The sequence below is a fragment of the Lissotriton vulgaris genome, unplaced genomic scaffold (assembly GCF_964263255.1).
Source record: "Lissotriton vulgaris unplaced genomic scaffold, aLisVul1.2 SCAFFOLD_1177, whole genome shotgun sequence".
NCBI classification, from domain to species: domain Eukaryota; kingdom Metazoa; phylum Chordata; class Amphibia; order Caudata; family Salamandridae; genus Lissotriton; species Lissotriton vulgaris.
The window spans coordinates 97,295-125,099 of NW_028243938.1; the positions used below are offsets into that span (position 1 = coordinate 97,295).

At 45.0% G+C, this 27,805-nt stretch overlaps 1 protein-coding gene across 1 annotated transcript in view; it reads left to right on the forward strand.

The window, feature by feature from the left end:
* Window positions 1-27,032, forward strand: part of LOC147668198 (leucine-rich repeat-containing protein 3-like) — a 124,077-nt gene extending 97,045 nt beyond the window's left edge. Inside the window, exon 3 of the mRNA XM_086948709.1 lies at window positions 25,042-27,032. Coding sequence (XP_086804835.1) covers window positions 25,042-25,487 — 446 coding nt within the window. The 3' untranslated portion in view covers window positions 25,488-27,032. The remainder of the gene's footprint in view (window positions 1-25,041) is intronic.
* The last annotated feature ends 773 nt before the right edge of the window (window positions 27,033-27,805 follow it).

Here is a 27,805-nt window from a genome sequence, read left to right on the forward strand (position 1 = left end):
CTGTGAAAGGCCTGGCACCACTGTGCCACCTCTGTCCCTCTCAGGGACTCTCACTCCAATGGCGCCTAAACGGTGCAGCTCCCCGCTACTTGCTGGGCAGCTGTAAAAGTCACAAGTATGGCATGGGCTCTCAGTAGTCCTTTAGAACAAAACTGTGCCAAACTGAGCCATCTGACTCTGAAAATGAATCATGAGGCAGATGTGTGGGCAAGGACATGGGCCTTCACAAGAAATATAGTCCCCTCTGGAGCTATCTAGGCTCAGGAACTAATGCGGTCAATGTTGGAGCCCTTCGAAAATAAACATGCCCATCGTTGGAGCCCGCAGGCTCTACAAATAACCTTGCCCCCAGGGAGCACACTGGCTCCTAAAACAACAGGCTGTAATGCTGGGCTTGGCTCGCGTTGCCGCTTTGACGTGGGTTTGGCTCGTGGGTCTGACTCGCGTCTATCTCACGAGCCAAAGCCTGGGGCTAGTATTGTTATCTTTTAAAATGTGTATCCACGAGACACGGCCCGTGCATACTGTGTTTTGGTTCAAAGTACTTTCCTCGTGCATGGACGGCTGAGTCTTTCCGTTTGCCATTGTAGCCACCGGCTTCACGGAGACCAGACGTCCATGACGGGTGGAGTTTTCTGCTTGAAGATTAAACTTCACTTACCCGAATATATTGCCTCTTCCTCTTTTATAACATATTTTGGCGATGATCGGGAGACTCCACCCCACCCACGCTGATCCTTTTCCTGATTCAGCACCTCGTCAACGCTTTAATTTACGAGTAATTTCATTGGACGGATGAAGCTCTAACTTTTCCAATCAGCGGAGTTGCTTTTCCCAGTTTCTTCAACCGGCAACTCTTATTGGTCGGTTACAATCGTCTACAACACGATCAACCTCATTGGGTATTTCTTCGTGCAACTTTATTGAGGTATCGTGTGAAAACTCTTATCAAGACACGACGACAAGGTACTGTGTTAATTATAAATATTTCTTCGTTAAGCACACCTCCAACGATGCGCACGTTGTAATTGAAAACATTGCGTGTCACTTCAGCGACACGCACGCTTTCGACATACAACGCTCTTGATGTTTTAAACAATTAACTTTAAAAGCGCATCCTCAACGATACGCACGTTGTTGTTGGAGCAACATTTAACCATTGCGTGTCATTTCAGCGGCACGCACGCTTTCATGATACAACAGATAATCACAGGGTCGTGCACAGCGTATCTCTGCAGCGATACGCACGCTTTTCATTTTGAATTAGCATATTTGTTGATCTTACCTCTACAGCGTTATAGACGTTTTTGAAACCTTAAACTTCTGATATATATATTTTACAATTATCACAGCATTTGAAACTTGTTAAACCCTCTAGCATATTATTATTCAATAATTACAGTATTTTCCGCATTTTAAAACGGACATCTTTGTAGTGTTAAGATTACTGTGATTTTAATATTTATAAACCCTTTACTTCTGCATTGATATTGAATATGGCTAATAACCAGTGGCATCAGATTACTCAACCTCCACCTTTCTTGAACAAACCAGGCACTCCAGACATAATTTGGTCTGAGTGGTTTGGGTTGTTTGAGAATCATTTAGTTGCTATTGATGCTGCTGATTATTCTGACAAAAGAAAGTTTGCTATTCTTTTTGGTTGTTTAGGTCAAGCTGGTCAACGAATCTTTAAAAGTATTGTTCCTATAGCCCCTCCCATTTCACAAGATGAGAGTGGGGATAATCCTTGGAACGTATACATTGAAGCCATCGCAAGATTAAAAAAACAATTTTGTGATGAACCTAACATTATGCTAGAGCGGCACAATTTCTATGCCAGGAAACAAAAAGAGGATGAGAAGGTGGAAGAATACATCGCTTCACTCAGAGTATTAGCAATCACTTGCAATTTCGAACCTTCTCCAGATAAATTTATTAGAGACCAATTCGTATTTAATTGCGTTTCAAGGAAGATTAAACAGAGGATTCTTGGGTGCAAGAACCCATCTTTAACTAAAGTCGTAGACCTCGCCCTTAGCATTGAACGCTCTACTCTAACCAGTAAAGTTGTAATGGATCAACCAAAACAGGCGGTCAATGCTATAGACTGTTATGACTCTGATGAAGGAGAAACTCTGTGTGCCATTTCTAATAGAAACAGAGTTCAATCCAGTAAATTTACTCAAAAGAAAAAGACATTTTTCTGCTATAGATGCGGTTCAAAAGATCATATAGGAAACGCTCCGAATTGCCCTGCACTCAAGAAACGTTGTTCTATCTGTAAAAAAATTGGACACTTTCAAGGGGTTTGCAGATTCGCGAAGAAGCCTCCCAATGTTAATATGGTAGACTTTGATGCATGTTCTGAGTCTTTTAAGAACATTATTGTAACTCTTGATTCTAATGGTGATATTGATTCCATTAAGGGTCCTCTATGTGCAGCTATTATTGATAATGTTCACCTTCAAGTTATGGCAGATTCAGGCTCCCCGTATACTATTCTTAGAGATTCAACCTTTTATGAAAAATGGGACAAAAGAGTTGAATTGATTGAATCTGATGTTAATCCACTAGCATTTGGTGAGAAGAATATTAACATGCTAGGGTATTTCGAAGGATTGGTCCAATGTCTGGGGAGGGAGACCGTCACTAAAATTTATGTAGCAGAAAAAGGTAAAGACATCGTGGGCTGGAAAGACTTAGCCAGGATGGGTCTTTATTTAGTTCCCGGTGATGAGAATCCCATCAAAGTTGGGAAGTTACCTACTTTTAAAACTGATCTACCCATTGCTGTAATAGATAATCATAATGCAGAGGTACAAGAAATTATATCAGAATTTAAACCTGTGTTCAAGGAAATGGTAGGGAGTGTCAAGGGATTCGAACACAAGATTAGATTGATACCTGGAGCTCAACCAATAGCACATAAAGTTAGAGCAGTTCCACTGAGCGTCAGGTCAGAATTAAAAATAATGTTGGATGATTTGTGTAAACAGGGTATCATTTCTTCTATCAATTCTTCACAATGGGTCGCACCAATTGTAGTCGCCCGTAAAAAGACAGGAGAAATTAGATTATGTGCGGATTTACGCTCATTAAATAAGAACATAATTGTTGACTGTCACCCGCTTCCAAGAATCCACGAGCTTCTGGCTAACATAGGCGACGCAAAGTGGTTTTCATTGATCGATCTGAGGTCAGCGTACCATCAGGTGTCTTTGGCGAAGGAATCCCAAGAACTTACCTCTTTTATCACTCCATTTGGAGCTTTCAAATTCCTTCGCCTCCCTTTTGGTTTAGCGTCTGCTGGAAGCGTTTTCCAGAAGCTGATGGATGTGTTGTTCCAAGGGATAGCGGGTGTACAGGCATACCTTGATGATATCTTGATATTTGCCAAAACGTTAAACGAATATAACATTATCCTCAGAAATGTTCTTTCAATTTTGATGTCTAGGAATATGTCTGTTCGCTCAGATAAATGCAAATTTGCAGTTAACAAGATTGATTATCTGGGACATACAGTCTCTGACCAAGGTATTACTCCCAAGTTTTCAGTCATTAGAGCCATTGAAGATGCAAAGCCTCCCCCTGATAAAGATGCCTTACGATCCTTCCTTGGGCTAGCAGAGTATTATGCCAGGTTTGTCCAGTCATACTCCCAACTAGTTGAACCTTTAAGGAAACTTTTGAGGAAAGGGTCTAGTTTTGTTTGGACACAGGAGTTGGACAAGGTTTTTTGTGAGATTAAGAAGTTGATTGTTTCTGCAAAAGCCATACATGCTTTCAGGGAGGATGCCATCTCCGTTATCACAGTGGATGCAAGTATTTCTGGTCTAGGGGCAGTGCTTACACAGAAGGTTAATGGTCAGGAGCAGACTGTGGCGTTTGCTTCTAGAGCACTTAAAGAATTCGAACAGAGGTATAGTACTATCGAGAGGGAAGCCCTGGCTTGTGCATGGGCGGTTCACAAGTTTAAAATGTACATTTGGGGTAGGAGATTCGAGTTGGTCACTGATCACAAGCCACTAATTTACATCTTTAATATATCCAGTTCAGCGTCCATGTCTGCACGACTGATGAGATTAGTCTCAAAGTTGCAAGAGTTCAACTTTTCTGTTAAGCATATTGTTGGTGGCAAGAATTTTCGGGCTGATTGCCTATCTAGAATGGCTATGGACAAGGATGACGAGGAGGATTTTCTTGTGGAGGATGTCGAATGTGTAACCTTTGTGGATGCAGTGGATGAAATTAGTGATGTGATTTCCGAGAGTGATTGGAAGGAAGCCACTGCCTTAGACAATGTGTTGTTAAAAGTTATTGAGTTTACCACCCGTTGTTGGCCTGAACCAAGAGGTTTGAACGGCGATCTACGTAGTTTTGCTCAAATTTCTGAGGAACTGTCTGTTGAGAACGGCGAAGTACGAAGAGGTGAGAAATTTGTTCCTCCTTTTAAATTGAGAGAGTCTATTATTAATAAGGCTCACCAAGGGCATTTGGGGACAACTAAAACTTCTATGCGCATTAAGCAACACTATTGGTGGCCTTCAATTGATGTCCAGGTTAAGAATTTGATTGACTCTTGCCCGGAGTGTTTATTATCCGACAAACATTGGCGCACATTGAAAGTCCCTCTTCACCCGACGGATTTTCCTAACTCTCCCTGGGAGAAAGTTGGGGTAGATTTTTCAGGGCCGTATTCCATTCTCCAACAGGAGAATAGGTACATTATTCTTTTGGTGGATTATTTTTCAAAGTGGATGTACTTTGATTTTGTTAAATCTCCTGATTCAGATTCCACCATAACCTTTCTCAAGAAAGTTTTTGATTTAGAGGGATCCCCCAAGTTTATCGTCACGGATAACGGGACTCATTTTGTCTCGGATAAAATGTGCAAATTTTTGAAACAATTGGACATTAAACAGCTCAAAGTCTCTCTTTATTCTCCAGCTTCGAATGGTCTTGTCGAGAGGGGGAATAAAGTAATCAAAGAGGGTGTCCAGACGGCGATTTCTTGCGGTTACAGTGTAGATGAGTTCGTGAAACAAAAAGTATGGCACTATAATACCTCCCCTCATTGCGTGACTGGGGTTTCCCCATTTTCCTTACTGAGAGGTAGAGAGAATTGTTCTGTTTTATTCCCTTCCTGGTTGCACCAGGGTGCTGCCGGTAGAACTATTGATTTGGACTCTGTCAAGAAAACTGTTCTCGAAAAACAGAGTCAGATGAAGTTACATTTTGATGGTACCTCAGATGGTAAATTGGTGGAACTGCTGGTTGGTGACTGGGTTTTAATCAAGAACCCAGGTAGAGTAGTTAAAGGACGTTCAAAATTTTTTGCACCTGTTCAGGTAGTTAAAGTGAGTAAAGGAGCAGCTTTTCTGGGCAAAAAGGGTTGGTGGAACAAACGCCAGTTAGTGAAAGTTTCTGATCACCAAGCGGAAATTATCAAAGGCAGGAAGTATAATGGTAACTCTGATAATTTGGATTGGAGTTTTTGGATGGATGCCCCTTCTGTTTCTGGTGTCCCTAATCATTCTTCCACACAACCCCCTCATTCTTCCACGCAGCTCCCTGTGGAGGGTTTACTGGATCCTCCAAACGTTATCATTAACCAGGATGTCCCAACTCGCATGAAAGTTTCTTCTTTCGGCAGACACATCAGGGCTCCTGAGAGATATAACGAATTCGTTAAATTCTAGGAATTTGCTTTTCTTGTTTTTAAGTTCATTTTAATTTCTTCTGCTTTTCTCTTTTCATTTTGTTCACTGTTGTAAGGGGGAAGGTGGTGTAATGCTGGGCTTGGCTTGCGTTGCCGCTTTGACGTGGGTTTGGCTCGTGGGTCTGACTCGCGTCTATCTCACGAGCCAAAGCCTGGGGCTAGTATTGTTATCTTTTAAAATGTGTATCCACGAGACACGGCCCGTGCATACTGTGTTTTGGTTCAAAGTACTTTCCTCGTGCATGGACGGCTGAGTCTTTCCGTTTGCCATTGTAACCACCGGCTTCACGGAGACCAGACGTCCATGACGGGTGGAGTTTTCTGCTTGAAGATTAAACTTCACTTACCCGAATATACTGCCTCTTCCTCTTTTATAACACAGGCCCACGGGACCGTGGGCTCGGTAATGAAATACTAAAGGGTGCGGGGGAGCCACCTAGGCTCCTTAAACAAATATGCCCCCGGTCGTTGGGGTGACCCTCTCGCAAGTGGGGCCGCCCGGGCGCCGACAAATCGCCCCGATATGGCTACGGACATTGGGACCCCCGCGGGGCCCTCTCGGCCACCATCTCCACGTTGGAGCGGCCCGCTGCACACACAGGCCACTCTGATTAGGCCCTGTGAGCCCAACTCACCTGGGCTCTTGTAGGCACTTCTCCACTCGACGACGGCTGCTCTGTGCTTCGCCCGGTCCCTTTCCTGGGACCGGGACTTGACGGCGGGGCCTGGAGGCTCCATCACTCCTCTCTCCTGCACTGGAGAGACTCGCGGCATGCACTGGAGAGCCCCCGCTCTCCGGGACTCCCTTGCTCTCTGTGCATGGCGGGGGCAGCCTTTTCTCCACCCGGGCCCCCTCTTGGGACCCGGGGCTCCTCTTGTGCCCTCACAAAGCGGGGCTCTCTCTCCATCACAAGAGCCCAGCAGACCGGCCTCACCTCCTCACCTGGGCCCCCTCCTGGGACCCGGGACACGGTCAGCGCTTCTCCCGGGCACGGCGCAGGCTTTTCCCTGCGGCAGTGGCGGCGTGTGTGGGACTTCCTCGAGAAACCGGAAGTCCAGGCCGCCAACAGGCACAATGCTGCCTGACTTCCGGTTTCGACTCGGGCTGCCGCGGTGATTACTTTTAAGGCGCAAAATGAGGGGCGGCACCCTTGAGATTAAAAATAAAGTTAGTGTGCGGGTTGGGCACCCGCTAGGACGCTAATAAGCGGGGTGGGCACCTGCAGTCACCATCATGGCAAAACAAAGACGCAGGGTAGGCACCTGTGCACTCAACACCAGCCAGCGGCCATCAAGCAGGGTGGGCACCTGCCACTAAATATCCCAATAAGTGGGGTAGGCACCCGCAAGGTCGGTGCCACTGGAGAATCCCCACGCTGGGGGTTCCCTCCCAAAGGGGGTCAATAAGGAGAAGGAGCACAGCGCTCCCAGTGCGCAAAAAGGGGCTCCGAAAGTCTCTGCAAGGTCCAGAAAATAGCAAGCAAGATCAAAGGGTCCTAGAAGAAGTCCTCCAGGTATCCAGGGGCTGGGCAGGGCCCAGGGAGGCAAGCCTTCCCCTGGGCCCCAGCAGCAGCATGTCCCTGGTAGTTTCAAGTTAGAAAAACAAGAACATTTTCATGGGGTCACAGCCCCCTTTTTATATGCCAAAATCCTTTGTCTAGCAGGGTGCAGGCAATGGGAGAACCAGCTACAACTGGTTATGGGGAACTCCTGAGAACTTTGTTTTGCTCTGCCCCTCTCCCCCTTTCATTGGCCAGGCTAGGGACATCAGGCGCACCACAGGGGGTGGAGCCAGCATTGTGGAGGGAAGTCCCAGCCCTATTCAGGTCCCAGGTGCACTCCTCCCCCCTATCAACATGCAGATCTCTCCATTCACCACCGTGGCAGACCCATCCTGACTCCTGGAGCCAGGCACACCAGCCAGCTCCAGCCAATCACAAGCCAGACAGCCAATTCACATTCACTGTACAGAAATGCCAACTTCTAGAAGTGGCACTTCCACACTAGACACAATAAATCCGCGCACATCATCGTGCAGCATTTAATCACACGAGTTCACACATACCAAACTCGACCCTGCACTCCCCACACATCAGGAACTACCTTGTGGAGAAGTGTGGCTCACTGGTTAGAGGAGGCATACCCTGGGTCAGACCCGGGACCAGGGTTCGATTCCCAACGCGGCAGGGTCCTGAACCCAATTGTCCACGGACTTGATAATTCTCGCTTCGGTGCCCACTCTAAGCACGAGTTCACTCTATGCAGCTCTGGGCAACAAGCTTGGGGATGCCCAGCACGGGTGATCTCACAGGGAAAAACCAGGACGGGTTCACAAGGCAAGCGCCGAGATGCCCAAGGGTAACATCGAGCGCTATATAAGAACACACATACATACCTTGGACACACATATCCCCAAGCATTCCTATGGAAGGGCTGGCCATTCTCACCACACATACAAAAAGAGCACACACACTTTACACTGGACCACAGTGAAAAAGTGTGCAGAGGCCTAAAATAAAACAATTTAAAATCCATAGTTGCCATTTTTAAACTTAACCTTTCTAAAATAGTGGAAAGCTATGTTAAAGTATTAATTAAACAGATAAAAAATAAGTATGAGCAGCGCGAGAAAGGTAGTGGACAACCCACAAACATGTATCAGCCCTTGTACAATAAATGAATAAATAAATAACAATAATCATAAATGGAGCATAGAAAGTAGCACGCATTTTCCATCTATTCACCCAGGATTTGGGACCACATGTCCATATCCATCAGGCCACCTCAATGCTGCTCCAATTTAGGAAACAGTAGAAGACTCACCTTGTTAAACAAAACAACATCAAAGCGCATTAACCATTCAAAAAAACAGCCTTCCTCTCATCTTACTTGTTGACTTAAAGTTTGTCTTTGACCATGTACAGAGAACTGCTGCCGTTTGGCTAAGTTCACACTGTAAAAGTACTATATACGTAGACATGTAATTACAGGGGAGCAAGGCAGTAAAAGAGTGTATGGGTGCAATAAATAGGAAAAACTGGGAGAGAGCAAAGAAACACATACACTTGCTGGGAGTGCTGAATAGAACATTGAAAAAGTGCCCTTAAGTCTTCAGTGGAAGGATACAACTAATCTAATCAAATCAATGTAAGGCAGACTCATAAATGGGCAGGACAACCCAAGAATGTGGAGGAAGAACACTGAATAAAATAAGCATTTGCGATGCAATAGGTATTGCATTTACAAGTGTTTGAGCTATTGGCATTGTAAATGGCAATTGTGTTTATTTATGTGTGACAGATAAATAAAAGGCATTTACAATGTCAATAGCTTAATATCTCGTGAATGCGATACCTATTACATTGCAAATTCTTGTTTTATAGTGTCACTATGTATTTGTATTTACTCCACATGTATCTTTGGGTTAGGAAATAAATTGGATTACAAGCAACTGCTGCAGAGTTCCTTGGGCCTCATTTATGAAAAGTGACGCATCGCTGCGTGAAAACAGCGATGCGTCACTTTTCACTGCGCACTCCTTGCGACACCAATGATGCGACATATTTAATGTATGTCGCATCATGTCGCAAGGACTTACAGATACGTCAGTATTTCTGACGCATCTGTAAGCGCAAAAGTGACGCATTGCTGGAGTGTGTCACAAAAGTGACGCAACTCCAGCAATGCGTCCTTTCACATGGGGAAAGCCCCATGTGAAAGGGCTTGCGTCAGTCTTACGCCTGCTGTGAGGCAGGCGCAATATTTTGACGCAACAGCATCCTAAAAGTGACGCAGTGAAATCTCATAGATTTCACTGCGTCACTATTACGAGGCTTTTAGCGGGGGAACGCCCCCCCTGCATACATTATACCTGACGCAGGTATAATGTGGCGCAGGGGTTTAAAAAGTGACGCATCTACCTAGATGCGTCACTTTTTAAATATGGCGCAACAAGGCGCATTTTGTACTCCGCTGGTGCGTCACAAAAAGTGACGCACCGGCGGCGCAAAACTGACGCAAGGCCTTATAAATAAGGTCCCTTCTGTGTTCCAGCAGGATTCAGGCAGCAATAAAAATGTCAAACTAACACTGCATGCTGATTAAATGTTATGTTCCTGCTGGAGAGAGATTGGAGTTTGCCCAGTGGTAGTTTTGACTGTAGCGCAGAGGGTTAATGTGCCTTCTGCAAAGAACATGTGCCCTGCAGATCACAGAACTGTATTTATGTAGATTAGTCAGTGGGTTTCTGTTTTTGTTACAGAGATACATTTGTTACTCGCTTTTCATCAATTACAATTCTAATATAGCACAGACGGCAGACTCAGTTGAATTTTGTGCTTTATTAGTTCACAAGTGCATGTGGAAGCCTTTCTGAATGGAGTTGAATGGCTGACTTCATTGTGAAATAGGTGGCAGTGGGATTTTGTGATTTATAGCCTGATCATGTAATAGAATTATTTGTTTGAACCTTTAGAGCTTAATTCTCAATCAACGCTTAATCCCAATGGTATAACTGGCACGTCAATATCTTTTATCAGGAATACCTATTGTGATGCCAGAAAACATCTTTTGATGGCAAAAAACCTAACACAATTAAAGAATAACTATTGTGTGTCATGGACAGCACAGCTATGCATTATTGAAACAGGCCAAGAAAGATACAGCCCTCTCACCCCTCAAATTTACATAACTAATTACTATATATTTAATAAAACAGAGGTGTACTCTTTTCTTGCCCTTAATATCTGCTTTTCTTCCTCCCCTTCACACCTCACTCCTTCCCATGTCTCTACACTTCTTTCACTTTCAGCCCTATGTCAGCGTTTCACCACCTCCCCTCCTTAACTGCTTTTCATTTTTCACCTTCTCATCTTTCCCTTCAACTATCCTTTCACCTGATCCCTGCTGTCTGTTCTTCTTCCCTTGCCTTTCTCCTCTTTCCACTTTTCATTCTCCTCATGTTCCACTCAAATCTTGCACTACCAATCTTTGCTTTCCCCACTTCTCTTCACATTCTTTATCTACTGTATCATTATATGTCTTCAGAACTCTCCTTCTTCCTCACTCTCCCTTTTATGTTTTTACTTCTTGCGCATATCTTTATATCCACTCCAGGAATCAGTGTTTGATCTTCGGCCATAAATTTAAATCTTGGTGTGGCCACTCATTCTTTCATCTTTCTGAGGTCGATAAAATTCATTACATAGTGTGTCTGTGTAAGGACACAGAAATGTATTTTAATCTTTTACTTTTCAATTTGATGGCAAATTCACACTTTCATTATTCCCTCCATCTCGCCTTGACCCAGTACTTTTCATACTCATGTCCGTTCCTCTGACCTCCTTTCTTTCCACAGTCCCATCTTTTTCCTTTCCTTTCTTTCTCTTCCACAGCACCCCCAGTCATGGCCCCTTTACTCTTTGCATTCTTGCTTCCTTACACCCTAATTTGTTCCCCATCTGTCCTCCCTTGGTGCATTTCATCCTCCATTCGCCCCTTGCTTTCTTTTTTACCTACTTCTTACTTCATCCCTTTGTAATTTCACCCTCAACCCTTCCTTGAGATTTTCTTCCTCCTTTTCTTTCTTCTTTCTATTCATCCATCACACATGATTCACTTCCTTTCTCCCTCTATTCCTTCATTTCTTCCTTTCACATTCTTTTCTTATTTCCTCCTTTTTTCATCCATTACTCATTTATTTCCTCACTTCAGCACCGACCTTCCTGTATGCATGTATTGCTGTCTTCTTTAATGTATTCCTTCCTTCATCCACCTATTCCTTTCTGTTAAACAGCACAGTACAGGCACATTCTTTTTAATTTGCAAAGCTGCCTCAAATGACCTTTCCTAAAGCTGCATTTTGAGCTTTACACACATTCTCTAATTTTAGTTCACTTTTAAGTTGTTGTCAAAGGCTTCGCATATGTTACATTATGTTATGTTATATTGATTTGTATAGTACCCAAATCACCCAAGAGGGTATCCAAGCAATTGGGCAGGTGTTTAGGTGTGGAGTCCCCAAAGTGCCTATGTGAAGAGCCAGGTCTTCAGCTTCTTGGGGAACTCAAGAAGTGAGGAGCTGGTTCTGATGTGTTGAGGCTTGTGGTTGTGGGTGAGCCAATAAAGGAAGTGGGTGGAGCCACTGGAGGAAGAGGACCAATCCGGGGAAGTGGTTGTGGCCTCCTAACAAATGTGAGCACCTGCACTTAATATTTTACAAATTAAGCATTGCAGGGAACATATGTTCAGTAATTATTTTGCAGAGCTGAACCAACAACTAATTAGTCAGTCAGTCAAATGACTTTATTCGATTCAAATGAATCATTAAAGTTTACAGAAAATCATACATTCATTTTAAAATAACATTTCTACACATAGTTTAAAAGCAATGCACAAAATAAAAAACCAGGTTAGGTAAATTCAATAAAAGCAATTTACAATTCGTGACGTTTCATAATTAGAATTATTTTTGGATAAAACTAAGCACAGAGCTGCAGATAGTAACAGTTGATAGCAACCTCGAATAGTTAAAACCCTCTTTGTAAGAACAGAGACGAATGTCCCTTAAAATAGGCTTAATAAAACGGGCTCTTGGTTCTTTGTAGAGTGTGCAAAAAAGCATAAGGTGCATTGTGCTCTGTTGGGCTACATTGTTACATGGGCAGGGGGGAAGTCTCTCACACCAACCAACTTGTTTCGGAAAAGCCACACGAAAGTGCAGTGTGCTTAAACAAAATCTAGTCATTACAAAACGTGAATGGACCTGGGGGTAAAAGACAAATAAAATTGTTGCTGATTTAAAAGTGCACGATCCACTGTGTCACTGACCTGGTTAGACAAGTTTAAAACATTATGATGTGCATTTGTAATATCCATTTTCATATTGGGTTGAATAGACTCCGGGTTATCATAAAAATCTTCAAGGCCTATTTTATAAAGTTTTTTTATATAAAGTAACCATGGGACCACCATTGCATTGTCAAGGTTAGTACAATCTCTTAGGATATCTCTTGAAAATAATAGTTACTCTGAGGTCCACATTTTTCCCCATAGAAGCAAGGGGGCAATATGAATTCTGTCAGTCACGTACTCAATACCCACCTCAGAATGACAGAATTGAGAGGGGGAACCACTGGGGATAATGTTAATGTTATGGGGATTTGTATAGCGCTCAAATGTGTTCTCTAATATTTGAGTCTGTGCACTTTTATGATATCCCCGTTCTCCTGCCCTATAGGTGGCCACTGACAGGCGTTTGGTTTTATACAATGTTTTCAATTAAGCTATCAGCTTATGACCAAGTTTGCAGGCAAATCTAAACAGCCCCTCTATGGTTCTACTAGCTTGTTGTAGCCTTGTCGTAATCAAGTGGTCCCAACTTAGTTTATTATTAAAAAGGTTCCCTAAGTAAGAAAAATGTGGCACTTTGTCAATAGCAATATCATTTACTATATATTTAAGTGTTTTTGTTTTCTTTGGACCGCGACCATAATAAAAGATTTACTAAAATTAACCTTAAGGTCCAGTCCTGTCATAAACTCAGTGAATGCATTCAAACATTTTTGTAGGCTATTGGCTGTTAAGGTCATCAGGACTGTATCGTCCGCGTAGGACAATAAGGGTACCTGTTTGCCTCCTATTCTTGGATAATCCAGGTGTTGTTCTAGTAAAAAATGTTTATATATATTCAAAATAAGAAGGGAGCCAATATACAACCTTGGCGCACTCCCTCGGTTGAGGCAATTGGGTTAGTCTTTTCTCCTCTGGATCGTACCGGATAGCTACAGTAGTAGATGCGTGTAATCTGCACAACAGGGTGACAAGCGGTTCCTCAAATCCCACTTTTTTCCCAACAAACCGTGTCGAAGGCACTGGACAAGTCCATGAAGGCCAGATGGATTGAAACACCCCTGGGCTTCATGTAGTTTCCCATAATCATAGACAAGTTGAGGCACTGCTCAGTCGTTCCCCTTCCCTTCCTGAAGCCAGCAACTTGCATGAAGCATCGTTTAGAGAAATCGGCATGTAGCATGTAGGGTCATTTCTATTTCCCTTTTTCTTCCTCCTTTTCTTTCTTCTTTCTATTCATCCATCACACATGATTCACTTCCTTTCTCCCTCTATTCCTTCATTTCTCCCGTTCACATTCTTTTATTTCCTCCTTATTTCATCCATTACTCATTTATTTCCTCACTTCAATAGTGAACTTCCTGTATGCATGTATTACTGTCTTCTTTAACGTATTCCTTCCTTCATCCATCCATTCCTTCCTTTCTTTTAAACAGCACAGTACAGGCACATTCTTTTTTGTTTGCAACGCTGCCTCAAATTACCTTTCCCAAAGCTGCATTTTGAGCTTTACACAACTTCTCTAATTTTAGTTCACTTTTAAGTTGTTGTCAAAGGCTTCCCATATGTTACATTATGTTATGTTATATTGATTTGTATAGTACCCTAATCACCCGAGAGGGTATCCAGGCAATTGGGCAGGTGTTTGAGTGTGCAGTCCCCAAAGTGCCTATGTGAAGAGCCAGGTCTTCAGCTTTTTGCGGAACTCAAGAAGTGAGGAGCTGGCTCTGATGTGTTAAGGCTTGTGGTTGTGGGTGAGCCAATAAAGGAAGTGGGTGGAGCCACTGGAGGAAGTGGACAAAGTGGGGGAAGTGGTTGTACCTCCTAAAAAATGTGAGCACCTGCACTTAATATTTTACAAATTAATCACTGCAGGGAACATACGTTCAGCAATTGTTTTGCAGAGCTGGACCAACAACTAATCAAAACTAAGCAAAGGGCCTTAGGGCGCTTGCTAAGGAGGCCTATCTAGAGGCCTAAGCTTTTGTCCGACTGTTACTTAAAAATCATGCAGATGAGGGGTGAGAATCCCAAACTGTTGAAGTGGTCCATCTCTCAACAGGGAATGGACGTCACAGCGGAACACTGCTCTGGGTTTGACTACTCCAATGCTGATGCTATATCCAAGTTCTTCCACATTGGTGATGAAATGATGAGAACTCCTATGAGTTAGACCTGGCAGCCTTTGGTGTGATCTTTCCCCATACTTTTTGCCTTTTCCCCTTTTGTTGTCTGGATTTTATTTTTGTGGGCCACTGGCGTAACAAAAAGTGAGGGGGGCTCCCTGCACGGTACTTAGGGGGGCCCCCTCCGGGCTCAATCAGGAGCTCTCCGGCCAGAGTGCAGTGCCAAGGGGGCCCCTTGGAGCTAGGGGCTCCCCGCACCGCGTGGGCTGCGGGGGCCTGTGTTACGCCCCTGATTAGGGCTCTGTAAACTTTATCACTGGTAACCAGTACTAAAGTACCTGCGCTCTCCTCCTTTAAACATGGTAAAATTGGCTAACACCCAACCAGCACATTTATTTTACTTCTAAGTCCGAGTAAAGTGGTATTATCTGTGCACAGGGCATGTTAATGAAACACTACTAGTTGGAATGCAGCACTTATAGTGCCACCCACTTAAGAAGCCCTTTATATTATGTCTCAGGTCTGACATTGCATCCTGTATGAAAAATTAAACTGCCCATATGACCTGGCAAAAGAAACCTTTTCCCAGGCTTAAACCTCCCTACTTATTACATATAGAAGTCAACTCTAAGGTAGGCCCAAAACAGACCGCCACATATGTAAACATTTGTACGTGTTTGTAAGTTTTACATGTCCTGGTAGTGAAAAACCTGCAAGTGTGTTCTTCATTACTATGATGCCTGCCTCCCCAAGAGAATAACATTGGGTTCCCCTATTACATTTAATAAATGATAACTTTTGATTCCGAACAGATATAAATGTCATGTTTGGTCTAAAACAAATTGTCATTAAAATCCCCTTTATCAGATTTTAAGTCACAATTCTGAAAAAGCCAGTTTAGAAAGTTATTATTCAGAAAAGGGGGTGGTGATGAACAGAGTGTCTGAATTAAGCAGACCACTCTTACCCAGTCCAAAGATCAGGGCTTGATCCATCACCGTTTTTTAGCTCACTGCACCATCCCAGCTCAGAACCTGGCTACATGCAAATTAGTCTGTTCCTGTCCCAGTGCATGATGGGAACAGGGCAAACCAAACTACCAAGCCAATTCTTATACTGGGAAGGAAACAAGCTTCCGGGGACCGGTTTCTGGCATTTCAGCCGTCGTCGGCCCGGCTTGCTTGAATCCTGATGGTGCAGTGAGCAAGGGACTCATGTCTGAGTATACCCTGCCACACCTGCAGTGCAGTGAGCTAAAAAACGGTGTTGGATCTAGCCCTGATCTCTTGACTGGGTGAGAGTATTCTGCTTAATTCAGAAACTCTGTCCATCACAACCCCTTGTGGTTAAATATTTTGTCCACCATAAGCGTGGAAGGGTATACTCAGATGTGAGTCCCTTGCTCATTGCACCATCAGGATTCAAGCAAGCCGGGCCGACGACGGCTGAAATGCCAGAAACCGGTCCCCGGAAGCTTGTTTCCTTCCTAGTGTAAGAATTGGCTTGGTAGTTTGGTTTGCCCTGTTCCCATCATGCACTGGGACAGGAACAGACTAATTTGCATATAGCCAGGTTCTGTGCTGGGATGGTGCAGTGAGCTAAAAAACGGTTTTGGATCTAGCCCTGATCTCTTGACTGGGTGAGAGTATTCTGCTTAATTCAGAAACTCTGTCCATCACCACCCCTTGTTGTTAAACACTTTAGAAAGTTGGCATTTTCTTGTTCTAACCATTTGGTGTCTGTAGCCTGGGTCACATGGCTGTGAGTAGTTGGCAGTTGGCATTTGTGTATTCCTCCTGTGACAGTGAGACAAAGGGGGACTTGATGTTGGCAGGATAAGCAATCCTGCCAGGAGGGGTGGGATGGACCTGTCCCCTGCCCCACTTACATTTGAAAGAGTTGCCTCCAACATACTCACAAAGGAACTTGACACTTGCCTTTTGTCACTCTAGACCACTTGGAGCCTGGGCAGGGGAAGGAAGAAAATTTCCAGAACCGAACTAGACATCAGGTATAGCCTATAAGTTTCCCTCCCTTCAAGGGATGGCACCAGGTATAACTATTGGCCCCTCAGTACACTTCGGGACCTGAAGAGGACACCCAGAAGAGACGCTTACATTGCATCCTGTGAGGACTGCTGTTCTGCTTGAGGCCTTCCTTGCTGCCTGCCCTGCTGCTTGATTCTAGGACTACCAGTGTGACTCCAAGAGCTAGCTGTCTAGCCTCCTGTATGAGCTACACGGTCATAACAACAGGGACATGACAAGCTCCAGAGACCAACAACCCTGCACCTGGCCTCTGCCAGGAGTGAGTCCTATCCCCCCAAGTGGTGCTCAACCAGTCCTGACCCATTAGAAGTGGGTCTAATGGTGCTCCTCCAGCCAATAACTGAAACTTGTGACATCAAAATATTTACACCTAAAAGAAGTCTGAGAACTGACAATAGACTGGTGTCTACCTGTTCGCCGATCCACCTTTTCGACTTCCAAAAAAGTGACAATGTCCAAATGTTGAAATTTTCACTGTGACTTCATCCAGCGGCTTCCTAGTGACAAGGCTTCCTCCTTGGACACCACTAGCTACCTTTCCCCGTCGAACTTTACCTTTTCAGGAACTTTTCTTGAAAATTTCTTCTTAGACTAAAGTAAAGCTGAGACTCGGCTCAATCCACCTCAATTACCCAAACCACACTCCATCAGGGTAAACCTTAACTTTTGGCTTTATCCCAGTTTCATGCAATCAGATACACAAGGTTTGTGCTTTAATCTTTAAGGGGCTATTTTTTACTTAAATGTTATACATTCATAACTCCTGGTCTACTGATTGGATGTAATTTGTTTTGGAGTAATTTTATTTATTAAACTGTACTCTATTTTGCTAGATTGTTATAAAGTTTTCTTTAGTTGTTCTGTCACTTTATTTGTTTGTATGCTGCATAAACATTTAACACAGTGCCTCTAAGTTCAGTCTGACTGCTTTGTGTCAACCTACCAGAGAGATAAGCACAAGTTAATTTATTGAAATTTGTGGTTGTTGCTTGAGTAGGGCTTGCACCCCACTCAATCAAAAACCCAATTTCTTACAATGGGTAATTAGAAAAAAGACATTTTAAGTGCACAAAGGTGTTTTTGCTGTAGCAGCTGCTGGGCTCTCCCAAAATAAAAAAAAAGTTAAGCGGGTAGCAAGCAACAAGGAGAAAAGGGACATAAAGAACGTGGACGTGGTGGTGGACGTGGTGGTGGTGGATGTGTTGGTGGTGGTGGTGGTGGACATGGTGGCGATAGACGTGGTGGTGGTGGACGTGGATGTGTTGGTGGTCGTGGTGGACATGGTGGTGGTGGACGTGGTGGTGGACATAGTGGTAGTGGTGGACATAGTGGTAGTGGTGGACATAGTGGTGGTGGTGGACATGGCGGTGGATGTGGTGGTGGACGTGGTGGTGGTGGACATGGTGGTGGTGGACATGGTGGTGGTGGACGTGGTGGTGGTGGAAGTGTTGGTGGTGGATGTGGTGGTAGTGGACGTGGTGGTGGTAGTAGTGGTAGTGGTGGACATGGTGGTGGTGGTGGACGTGGTGGTGGTGGATGTGGTGGTGGTGGATGTGGTGGTGGTGGATGTGGTGGTGGTTGACCTGGTCTTGGGGGTGGATGTGGTGATAGTGGTGGACGTGATGGTGGTGGTGGATGTGGTGGTGGTGGATGTGTTGGTGGTGGTGGACATGGTGGTGATAGACGTGGATGTAGTGGTGGTGGTGGTGTACGTGGTGGTGGACGTGGTGGTGGTGGACCTGGTAGTGGTGGTGGACATGATGGTGGACGTGGTGGTGGTGGACATGGTAGTAGACATGGTGGTGGTGGTGGACATGGTGTTGGTGGATGTGGTGGTCGTGGTGGTGGTCATGGTGGTGGTGGTGGTGGTGGGGGTGGATGTGGTAGACATGGTGGACATGGTGGTGGTGGACGTGGTGGGCGTGGTGGTGGATGTGGGGGTCGTGGTGGACATGGTGGTGGTGGACGTGGTGGACGTGGTGGTGGTGGTGGAAGTGGTGGTGGACGTGGTGGTGGTGGTGGACAACTATTGGGTAGGACGGTGCTGGCAGAATGCAGAAGGAATGGAGGATCTCGAAGGGCACACATTAGAGAGCAGAAAGAGGCCGAATATCAGAAACAAAAAAACGGCGAGATTTAACGGGGTGGTCCCTTCTTATAGCGCATGTGAAATTTCCTTAACACCCCATTTTCAGTAAACAGGGGACCATGGGGAGATTAATTGATTATTCAAGCATGATGATCGCGTGCAATTAATTTATTTATCATGCATGATGATCGCGTGTGGAAGCTGGTGTTATTCGAGTCACGGCGTTGGTTAACCAATGTGTGATTCTGGGCAAATTAGTTAATCTCCCATGCCTTCTAAAAGGCAATGTGTTCCTGTGTAAATGTGCTCTTGTATAATGTAATTGGGTGTCTTGTAAAAGTCTCTACTACTCTTGAGTTCAGTTTGAGCTGTATGAATTTGCTAAACAAACAGCCATTAGACCTTGTAGAGCAAGAGCCTATTATATCCGTTCATATAGCGCACACACAGCAATGAGGGCTCTATACAGCCCAGTACTGCATTTAAAATTTAAAGGGCATTAAAGCGCAATGCTCCGTTAATTTAAAAAACATGTTGTGCCTGCAGTGAGAGTGGCTCATGTAATGTAACTGGGTGTCTTGTAAAGGTCTCTACTACTCTTGAATTCAGTTTGAGCTGTATAAATTTGCTAAACAAACATCCAGCAGACCTTGTAGAGCAAGAGCCTATTATATCCGTTCATGTAGCACACGCACAGCAAAAAGGGCTCTGTACAGCCCATTACTGCACACTACACAACATACAAATATCCGTTCATGTAGGGCACACACAGCAAGGAGGGCTCTGTACAGCCCAGTACTGGATTTAAAATGTAAAGCACATTAAAACGCAATGCTCCGTTAATACAAGAAAACATGTTGTGCCTGCAGTGAGATTGGCTCACAAAGAAAAGAAAAAAGTGCTTAGCGGCTAATTAAGAGACACTGTCTCCCCCCACAAGTAAAAGATCCAATCCCGGTGGGTGGGGCCAAAAGTGGACAGGGTGATAACCAGGAGGGAATAAAACCCTCCTGGACAATCGTAACACCTGGTTTTGCATAATTGGTGACGTAAAATGACGCGCACCAATGCAAAACACGGGCGGAGCAGAAAGCGAGCTTCTGGAATCGTATTGATTCCAAGAAGAACTCGCATGGCGAGAGCAGCGCTTGCACGCTGCTAACGCCAGGTGAGACCTAAAAACAAGAAAGTCAGCAGCAACCTGGGTGGTGGGGGTGTCTATAGGGAGGTGCTTCGAAATGTGAAAAGACATGGGGAAGAGGGAAAGGGTCAGGGGTGTTTAAGGAAAGATACCCCCTCTTCTTAAGTTGAATAAATAAAAATATTAAAGCTGCAGTGGGACGAGAGGAGAATCCGCTTTAAAAAAAGAAATTATAACCTGAGGATTTTTTCACCAAGAAGGGTATTAACTAGATTGATTTTGTCAGCCTGGTGAAAGCCATTCTTGTTTACGAAAATAAATTCAAAAGAATCTGCAGTTATGTTGTTCGCATGCCATCAGGGTATTGGGCATTTACAGACATGCACCTGGGTACAGCCGGTTGCATTCTAATGCATCCACTCTCCAGTAGTGCTTGCCCCAGCTTGGCTTCAGCTCAGAGTGGAACTGACTGCAGAGACTCTCCTACATTCTGTGGGCCATCCATACCTGTTGCTCAGGTCAAGTAGGGATTGTCAACATTGGCTTGTATTATGCCTAACACTACAGTAAAAAGTTGCTAACTGAAAACTTTCCAGTCAGGGGTGGCACTTTCTCTTTTTTGGGGGAGTCCCAATCAGGTATTTAAACCGGCTGGTGAACTTTGCCCTGAGCTTGGCATCTAGGGAACTTGTTTTTAACGTAACTGGCCAGCTAGAAGGTATTTTACCTGTTTGTTTCTAGAGGCAGACATCTAAAATCCAACTTCTCCATAAAGCAGGATGTGATGGATGGGATAGTCCCCAGAAGGAGCCATAGCAATCAGTTTGCAATGGATGAACACAGGGAGGAGAGGTCAGAGTAGATAAATAGGGGTCTCATGGGCATCATCTCAGACAGATCACAAGCATGCTGAGGTTCCACATACATCTATATATCTTATCTCGCAAAAAGGGCTCAGCAGAGCAATGACCAATAGAAGTAGAAGAAAACAGTGGTACCCCATGTGTTCAGAGCCAGCCTTGCCACCAACAAAGGGTCGCCTCCCACTCCGCAAGGATGTAATTGTAAACTTAGCATACTTTACACACCATGAGCTTAAAGTTGGACTGTGTATACAATGGTTTTTTTTTAATGGGTTTATTCGGAGTTTGTTCCAGGGAAAAAAAACATCACAGGATGGCAGCACTGAGAAAGGAGCACTGGACCACATATCTGACAGGTGTCAGTACGCAAACGTATCCTAAAATTCAACTCATGGGGCATGCCCACTGCTAGGACTGGGCGCGGACTGGGCGCGGTGGACTATGGTGCTCCCTAACTGGAGCCTTCACTGCTTCCCTTCGTTCCGTTCAATAGTAGATGCTGAAACATTCATTTAAGAATGACAGTCAAGGGTTGTCATTGCAAAGCTTTATATGCAGAATTAATAGGTAGAGTACATGAAACGTGCCCTACGTGAATTTAGCAGGAAAGCATACAAATCAAACAGCTCAATACAGTCTGAAGTGAAATCTGGCAAAGATTTGCCTTCTAAAGGTGGCGAAAGGGGTCTTCTTCAATACAGAAACCCACATGTCCTTTGATGGGACATAAGACAAAGACATTTATACATTCTACACGAGTGCATGATTCTCATGACATGCACCAATGGGGAATGGCAAAACGAATTTCTTTACTACAGAACACATTTGAAGATTCTTTCATGATAATAACACATTGGATTTTAGTCATTCCAACAGTTTATTCGGCCAATTCAATTGACACATTGTTTGGCGGTAGCCTAGGAGCTTTAAATTGTCCTTGATTAGGTCACAGCCGGATCTATGTTTCCTCACGGAAACGTGGCTCAAGCCCCCATACAACCCCCGCTATCACATTAGGAATCCCCACAGGGTAGAAGTTCCTAAACATGGATCGACCCATTAAAACAGGAGGCGGTCTGGCCATTGTATATAAAGAACATCTGAAAGTCACCATATTAGAGACAAAATGCAGTCCCACATTAGAAATTATAACCTTCAGAATCAACCTATCCACTAAAATAGCCAAGAAAGGAGCACTCATATATCGCCCACCTGGTCCTTGTTCAGGGTTTTCCCTCTCCCTCATGGAACTGCTAGTTCCCTATCTCAGAGCCAAAGAAGACTTTGTGCTCCTAGGAGGCTTCAATATACATGCTGATAATCCAGAACTCCCTGAAACAAAATCTCTGCTCGCAGATATGTCCACGTTAGGTCTAGAATTACAGAACTCGGGTCCAACTCATGATGGGGGACATTTTCTAGACTTACTCTTCTCGAACTGCACCACTATCCCCTGTAAAACTGCTACTCAGATGGATTGGACAGACCATTATCTGTTAGATTTTGACCTCCCTATAACAAACAAACGGCCCTTCATAAAAATCCTTCCTCCAATATGGCGGCGCCAGTGGCACAAAGTCACTACAGAAGGGCTGCAGAGGATCTGGAAAAAGCCCAAATTTCTGGAAACAGACAAGGTGGAAGATACACTAAACAAATTTAATATTTCCCTTATAGAGGCAATAGACAAACTGGCCCCGCTGAAACTGCACAAGCAATTCCCCACACACAAACAGGAGAAATGGTATACAGAGGCATTGAGAACTGAGAAGCAAGGGTGTAGAAGACTAGAAAAAAATGGAGGAGGTCACATCTCGTAGAGGATAGGAAAGCTTACCTAGAAGCACAATCAAAATATTATAAAAACATCAGAATGGCCCGCAAGAACAGTCTGGCCCAACAACTGATAGAGGCAGGAAATTCCTCAAAGGAATTATACAAAATACTTGAAACTTTTGTTAAACCTACAGCATGTGTGAGCTCGGATGACTTCTCATTGCCATTATGCAACGAGATATCCTTGTTCTTCGAGAGCAAAATTAATACAATATATGAGAAAATCCTGAAAGCCACTAGTTCCAACTGTGGTAATTTCGTCCTCACTACACCCAAACAAAAGAAAGCATCCTTACTTTCTTTCCCACCAGTCTCTAACACAGATCTCCCCCTCCTAATTAGCCACATAAAATCAGGCTCCCCTAATGATCTCATACCAGCCAAAATGATGGCCCCGTTAAACTCCTTCTTAGGTCCATACATCCAAACAATTATAAACCACTCTCTCAGAGAAGGACATGTACCATCAGAATGGAAACAAGCAGTGGTCAATCCCATTTGAAAAAATACTACACTCCCTTGGTCGGACCTTTCCAACCTGAGACCCATCTCCCTTTTACCCTTTCTCAGTAAACTCACCGAGAAGCATGTGAACACTCACCTGTCGAAATACATCGAGGCTGCGGAGGGCCTGGACCTATCTCAATCTGGTTTCAGGCCCAATCACAGCACTGAATCAGCTCTCCTCTCCGTGACCGACAACATCAGGATGTCACTGGATAGGGGGGGCTCAGTGATTCTGGTGCTGTTAGATCTGTCCGCTGCCTTCAACACGGTGTCACATGAACTTCTTCCCGAAAGACTGAGTGATGTGGGGGTAGAAGGAGCGGCTCTATCGTGGCTGCAAAGCTTTCTCTCTGGCCGTACTCAAGGTGTCAGACTGGGCTCCCATTCTTCACTCTCAAGGGAGCTAACTAAGGGAGTGCCACAGGGCTCATGCCTAAGCCCCACGCTTTTTAACGTATATATGTGGCCCCCTAAGCAAATCTGATAAGATCTTATGGATTCACCCCGGTGTCATACGCTGATGACACCCAGCTCTTGTTTCCATTCCAAACTCTCACACCTGCAATTCAGTCAACTTTTGCAGATGGGATGAGAGCAGTAGCGCAATGGATGGCTCAGAATTTCCTCCAATGCAACGTGTCTAAAACCGAGGTCATGCTATTCGGAGGGGCGACTCTCTTATGGTCCCCAGAATGGTGGCCCCTGGAGTTAGGCCCTGTCCCTAACCCAAAACCAACAGTAAAAAACCTTGGCATCAAACTAGACCAAGCACTCTTACTCAAGGAACACACCACCCAAGTGGCAGGTGCCTGCCTCCACGTGGTGGGGCTGCTTCGACGCGTCTTCCCATTTCTGCCAGACAATCACAGAAAAACACTCATACAGACTCTAATAATAAGCAGAATGGACTACTGTAACGGACTATACATATCGGCAAATGAGGAACAACTGGATAAACTACAGGTTGTCCAAAACACGGCAGCAAGACTGGCTCTTAACGCTCCTCCCAGAACACCCTCCCGCCCCCTACTTCACCAACTTCACTGGCTGCCGGTAAAGCAGCGTATCAAATTTAAAATCTGCACTATGATACACAGATGCCTATTTGGAACGAGCCCCAAATACCTAAAAGGAAAATTTGTCCCATATACCCCTGGACGCACTCTGCGCTCAAGCAACCATCAGCTGCTACAGGTCCCAAAGATCAGAAGAGCCAGACAAGGTGGTCGAGCCCTGTCATACAAAGGACCCATCCTTTGGAATTCCCTACCCACTGCACTGAAACAGATCATCAATCTTGAATCTTTCAGAAAAAAACTTTAAAACATACCTCTTCACTCTGTCATAAATCTAGCTAACCTTCCCTTCTCACAGCTGCAATCCCATAGTAAACTGTCTAGAGTAAGCAAAAGCGCAGAGATATCCCTTCGGGAATTGAATCAGGCGCTTTATAAGCATATAAATAAAGGTATGGTGAGAGAAAGTCTCTGGGAACACTCTCTGTTTAGTAGTGTGCATCCTAGCAATGCTTCATTTGGAACACAAAGACCAGCAATAGTCATCACATGATATTTTGTGATGTTGGTACAAGATGGAGAACAGTGTAAACACAATCCAAGTTATTGTAAACTCAGGTTATAATGCGTTTAATAAAGAGGAGACCGACTCCCACACATGCAACTTATGTGATCTTCCCAAGCACATGTTGTTCATGAGAGGAAGTGTGGAGCAGAATTGAGATGGGCGGGTGTTGCTCTGGTTTGGCTGTGACTTTCGGTTCCAGCTGCAGACTGCTGAGGCAGTCACATGTGTCTTATTGTTATTATTGCACGTTTGACATGACCTCTGTTTCTCTTCCAGGATTCCCACCTGATATCTTTTCTGTTTGCCTTGCTCATCACAACATCAGCGAACTCAGCAAGACAAGTTTCCAAGGCCTGGACGGCCTATCAGTGCTCTACCTCTTCGCCAATCAGATTAAAAGCATTGACGTCGAGACATTCGTCAACATGACGAGTCTGATTGTGCTCGACCTGACCTACAATAAACTGCAAACCCTGAAGGTGGAACATCTGCTGCCCTTGGAAGGCTCCCTGCAGGAGCTATACGTGGACAACAACCCTTGGCACTGCAACTGTGACCTACTTCCCTTCCAGCGCTGGCTCCTTAAAGTGGAGAACAAGGTGTCGGACAGCATCTACATCACCTGCACAACCCCTAAATCCGTGAGGGGCCGACCCCTCCTGGGGCTGACCCCAAAAGAGTTGGGTTGTCTAAGACAATTTCGTGGAAAAAAACGCTCCTGAGCCCAGAGCCTCTCTCTCTCTTCCCTCAGATCATTCTCCTTTTCCAAATCTGCGAGTCCTGGCACTCTCTGCCCTCTATAAATCACTGCAGGCGGCTTCTACTGTGTCCTTGTCGGCAGACCCGCCGCGGCACTTATCGCATGATCCCATTACTAGGGGGCCTAGATGGTTCTATGTCACCAGGAACACCAAGTTTCCATTCCTGGTCTTTGCTTCTACATATTAGTGCATTCTGGGAGTTGTAGTCGTGGTACATTTTAATTGAGCCAAATGGACCAATGCACCTGATTACAGCGATATTTGAAAGCAAAGTCCTGAAACAGAAAAGTGGTGTCCCAGTGGCAAAGAGTCAATGTGGTCACCCCATACATGTCTTGCAACCAATAGCCAAATTGCTCCTTAGTCAACTACATGTGCCTAGCTCCTGGATTCCTTCCTAGCATCAATTGCACATACCTACGTTTTTAAACCTTGCCTTAATGAGACACGTTATGGAGTTGCTTTCTCTGAAACGACTCTAGGCAAGCAGAACCTCAGATCTAGGTATAGCCAGGACAAATCGCCTATCAGGGTCATGGGCAAGGGAATTAGGGAAACCACCTCCCGCCAGCACAGAGAGTGCAAAAGAATCACTTGGAAGCCACTTTGACATGGGAGGAAATGAAAAAAGAACCTCTCTGCTAGGGTCTTGGGAAGTGAGGCTAACACAAGATTTCGTCACTTAGGGCTCAATTGCAAGTTTAGAGGTGTAGGAGCCGTATCGTCATGCTGCCACCCTTCTCGCACACCACCAAAACCGTGTGTGCACCACCCGCCAGATTACGACTTATTCAGTCAATAGCGGGCGGTTTTTTAGTGGTCCCACGGCGGTGCCTATAAAATAAGCAGTGCAATGCGAACATCAAAGGCAGTACCTACATGGCATGGACTGTCCCTGCTGTGGAGGTACTTGAGTGCATGCACACGGGGGAACAACATGTGGCCCCCTGCATGCACCTCATGCCCACTAGGGCCCACTTTGTTTCCTCTCTGTCATGGTTTTAATTGAGTAGGAATCGTCATTAAAACCGTTGTGGAGAGGAAACTCGTAATTTGCTTGGCGGGACTGCGGCGGTCCTACCAAGCATATTGCAGCCTCAAGACAGCTGCACCACCCCCAGGGATCTCGGATCTCAGTCCAACTGCTGAAGTTGTAATAGGGCAGTCAGACCTGGAGTGTGGGTTTTCATTCTAACTCCCTGGGTCCCAACCCATGAGCTAGAGTAAGGCCCCGGAGCCCCAAAGCGGTACCCACCAGAACCACCTACTCATCTGCCTTCTCTGTTCCTTCATCCCAGTGACCCAAAGACTGCCACTGGCATGTACCAAAGGGCCCAGCCCACTTTTCTGAGGCCATCTATGTGCTGGTCAAAGGGTGAGGGCAAGAAGGAAGCAGGGTGCGTTATCTGCCTCAGAAATGACCCCCTTGTGTACTGCACTCTACGTGGACTTGAGGTACTTCCTCTGTCACTTGCCCATCACTTCCCACGACCACCCCCCAACCCTACAGGATCCTTGGGCATCAGTACTGCTGCATGCTGGGACATGCAGTTCTCAAGTATGAACTACAAGTCCCAGTTACCCAAAGGGTTGCTGATTAAAAAGCCAACGCTGCTAACTGTCCCACACTTGACAGAGAATTATTTGGCAGCGATACGCCCCTTTACCGCATCTTATCTACCAAACGGATGAGGCGGCCTCCTCAGCATCCTCCATTCCAGCATCACTGGCCTCAGCAGGAGCCTAGCGCTACGACTGCTCTGTAAAGTGCCAATACCATAGCATTGCATTCTGCATCAGCCTCTTACAAAGGCGCATTAAAAAATTACACCATACCCTGCGATAACAAACTGGTTGATTTTTAACTTCCTACTTTTCATCCCTAGTTCTTCAACTTCTCTGCTCCCCCCTCTGCCATCGCTCTCTACCTTCCCTTTCTTACCTCCTCGTTCCTTGTTTTTCGTTTCTCCCCTTTCTTCTTCCCTCAGTACCGCCCTCTATGCTTTACTCTTCTCTTTCCTGCTCATGTTATCTTCCCTACTGCTTCATATTTTTCTCTCCAGCCCTTTCTTCCTCTCTCCGCCACCTTTCTTTCTCTTCCGTTTTGTGACCCATCTTTTCCCGCCTCTCTTCTCTCGCCTCTTTCCGTTACCCTCATTAAAACTCTTGGGGCATATTACCAACAACTAGTGATAATTATCGCTATGTTGGCTTAGCGGCAATATTTTTATCGCCGAGCTGCGGCGATTTTTATCGCTTAGGAACCTTGCTATTATCAA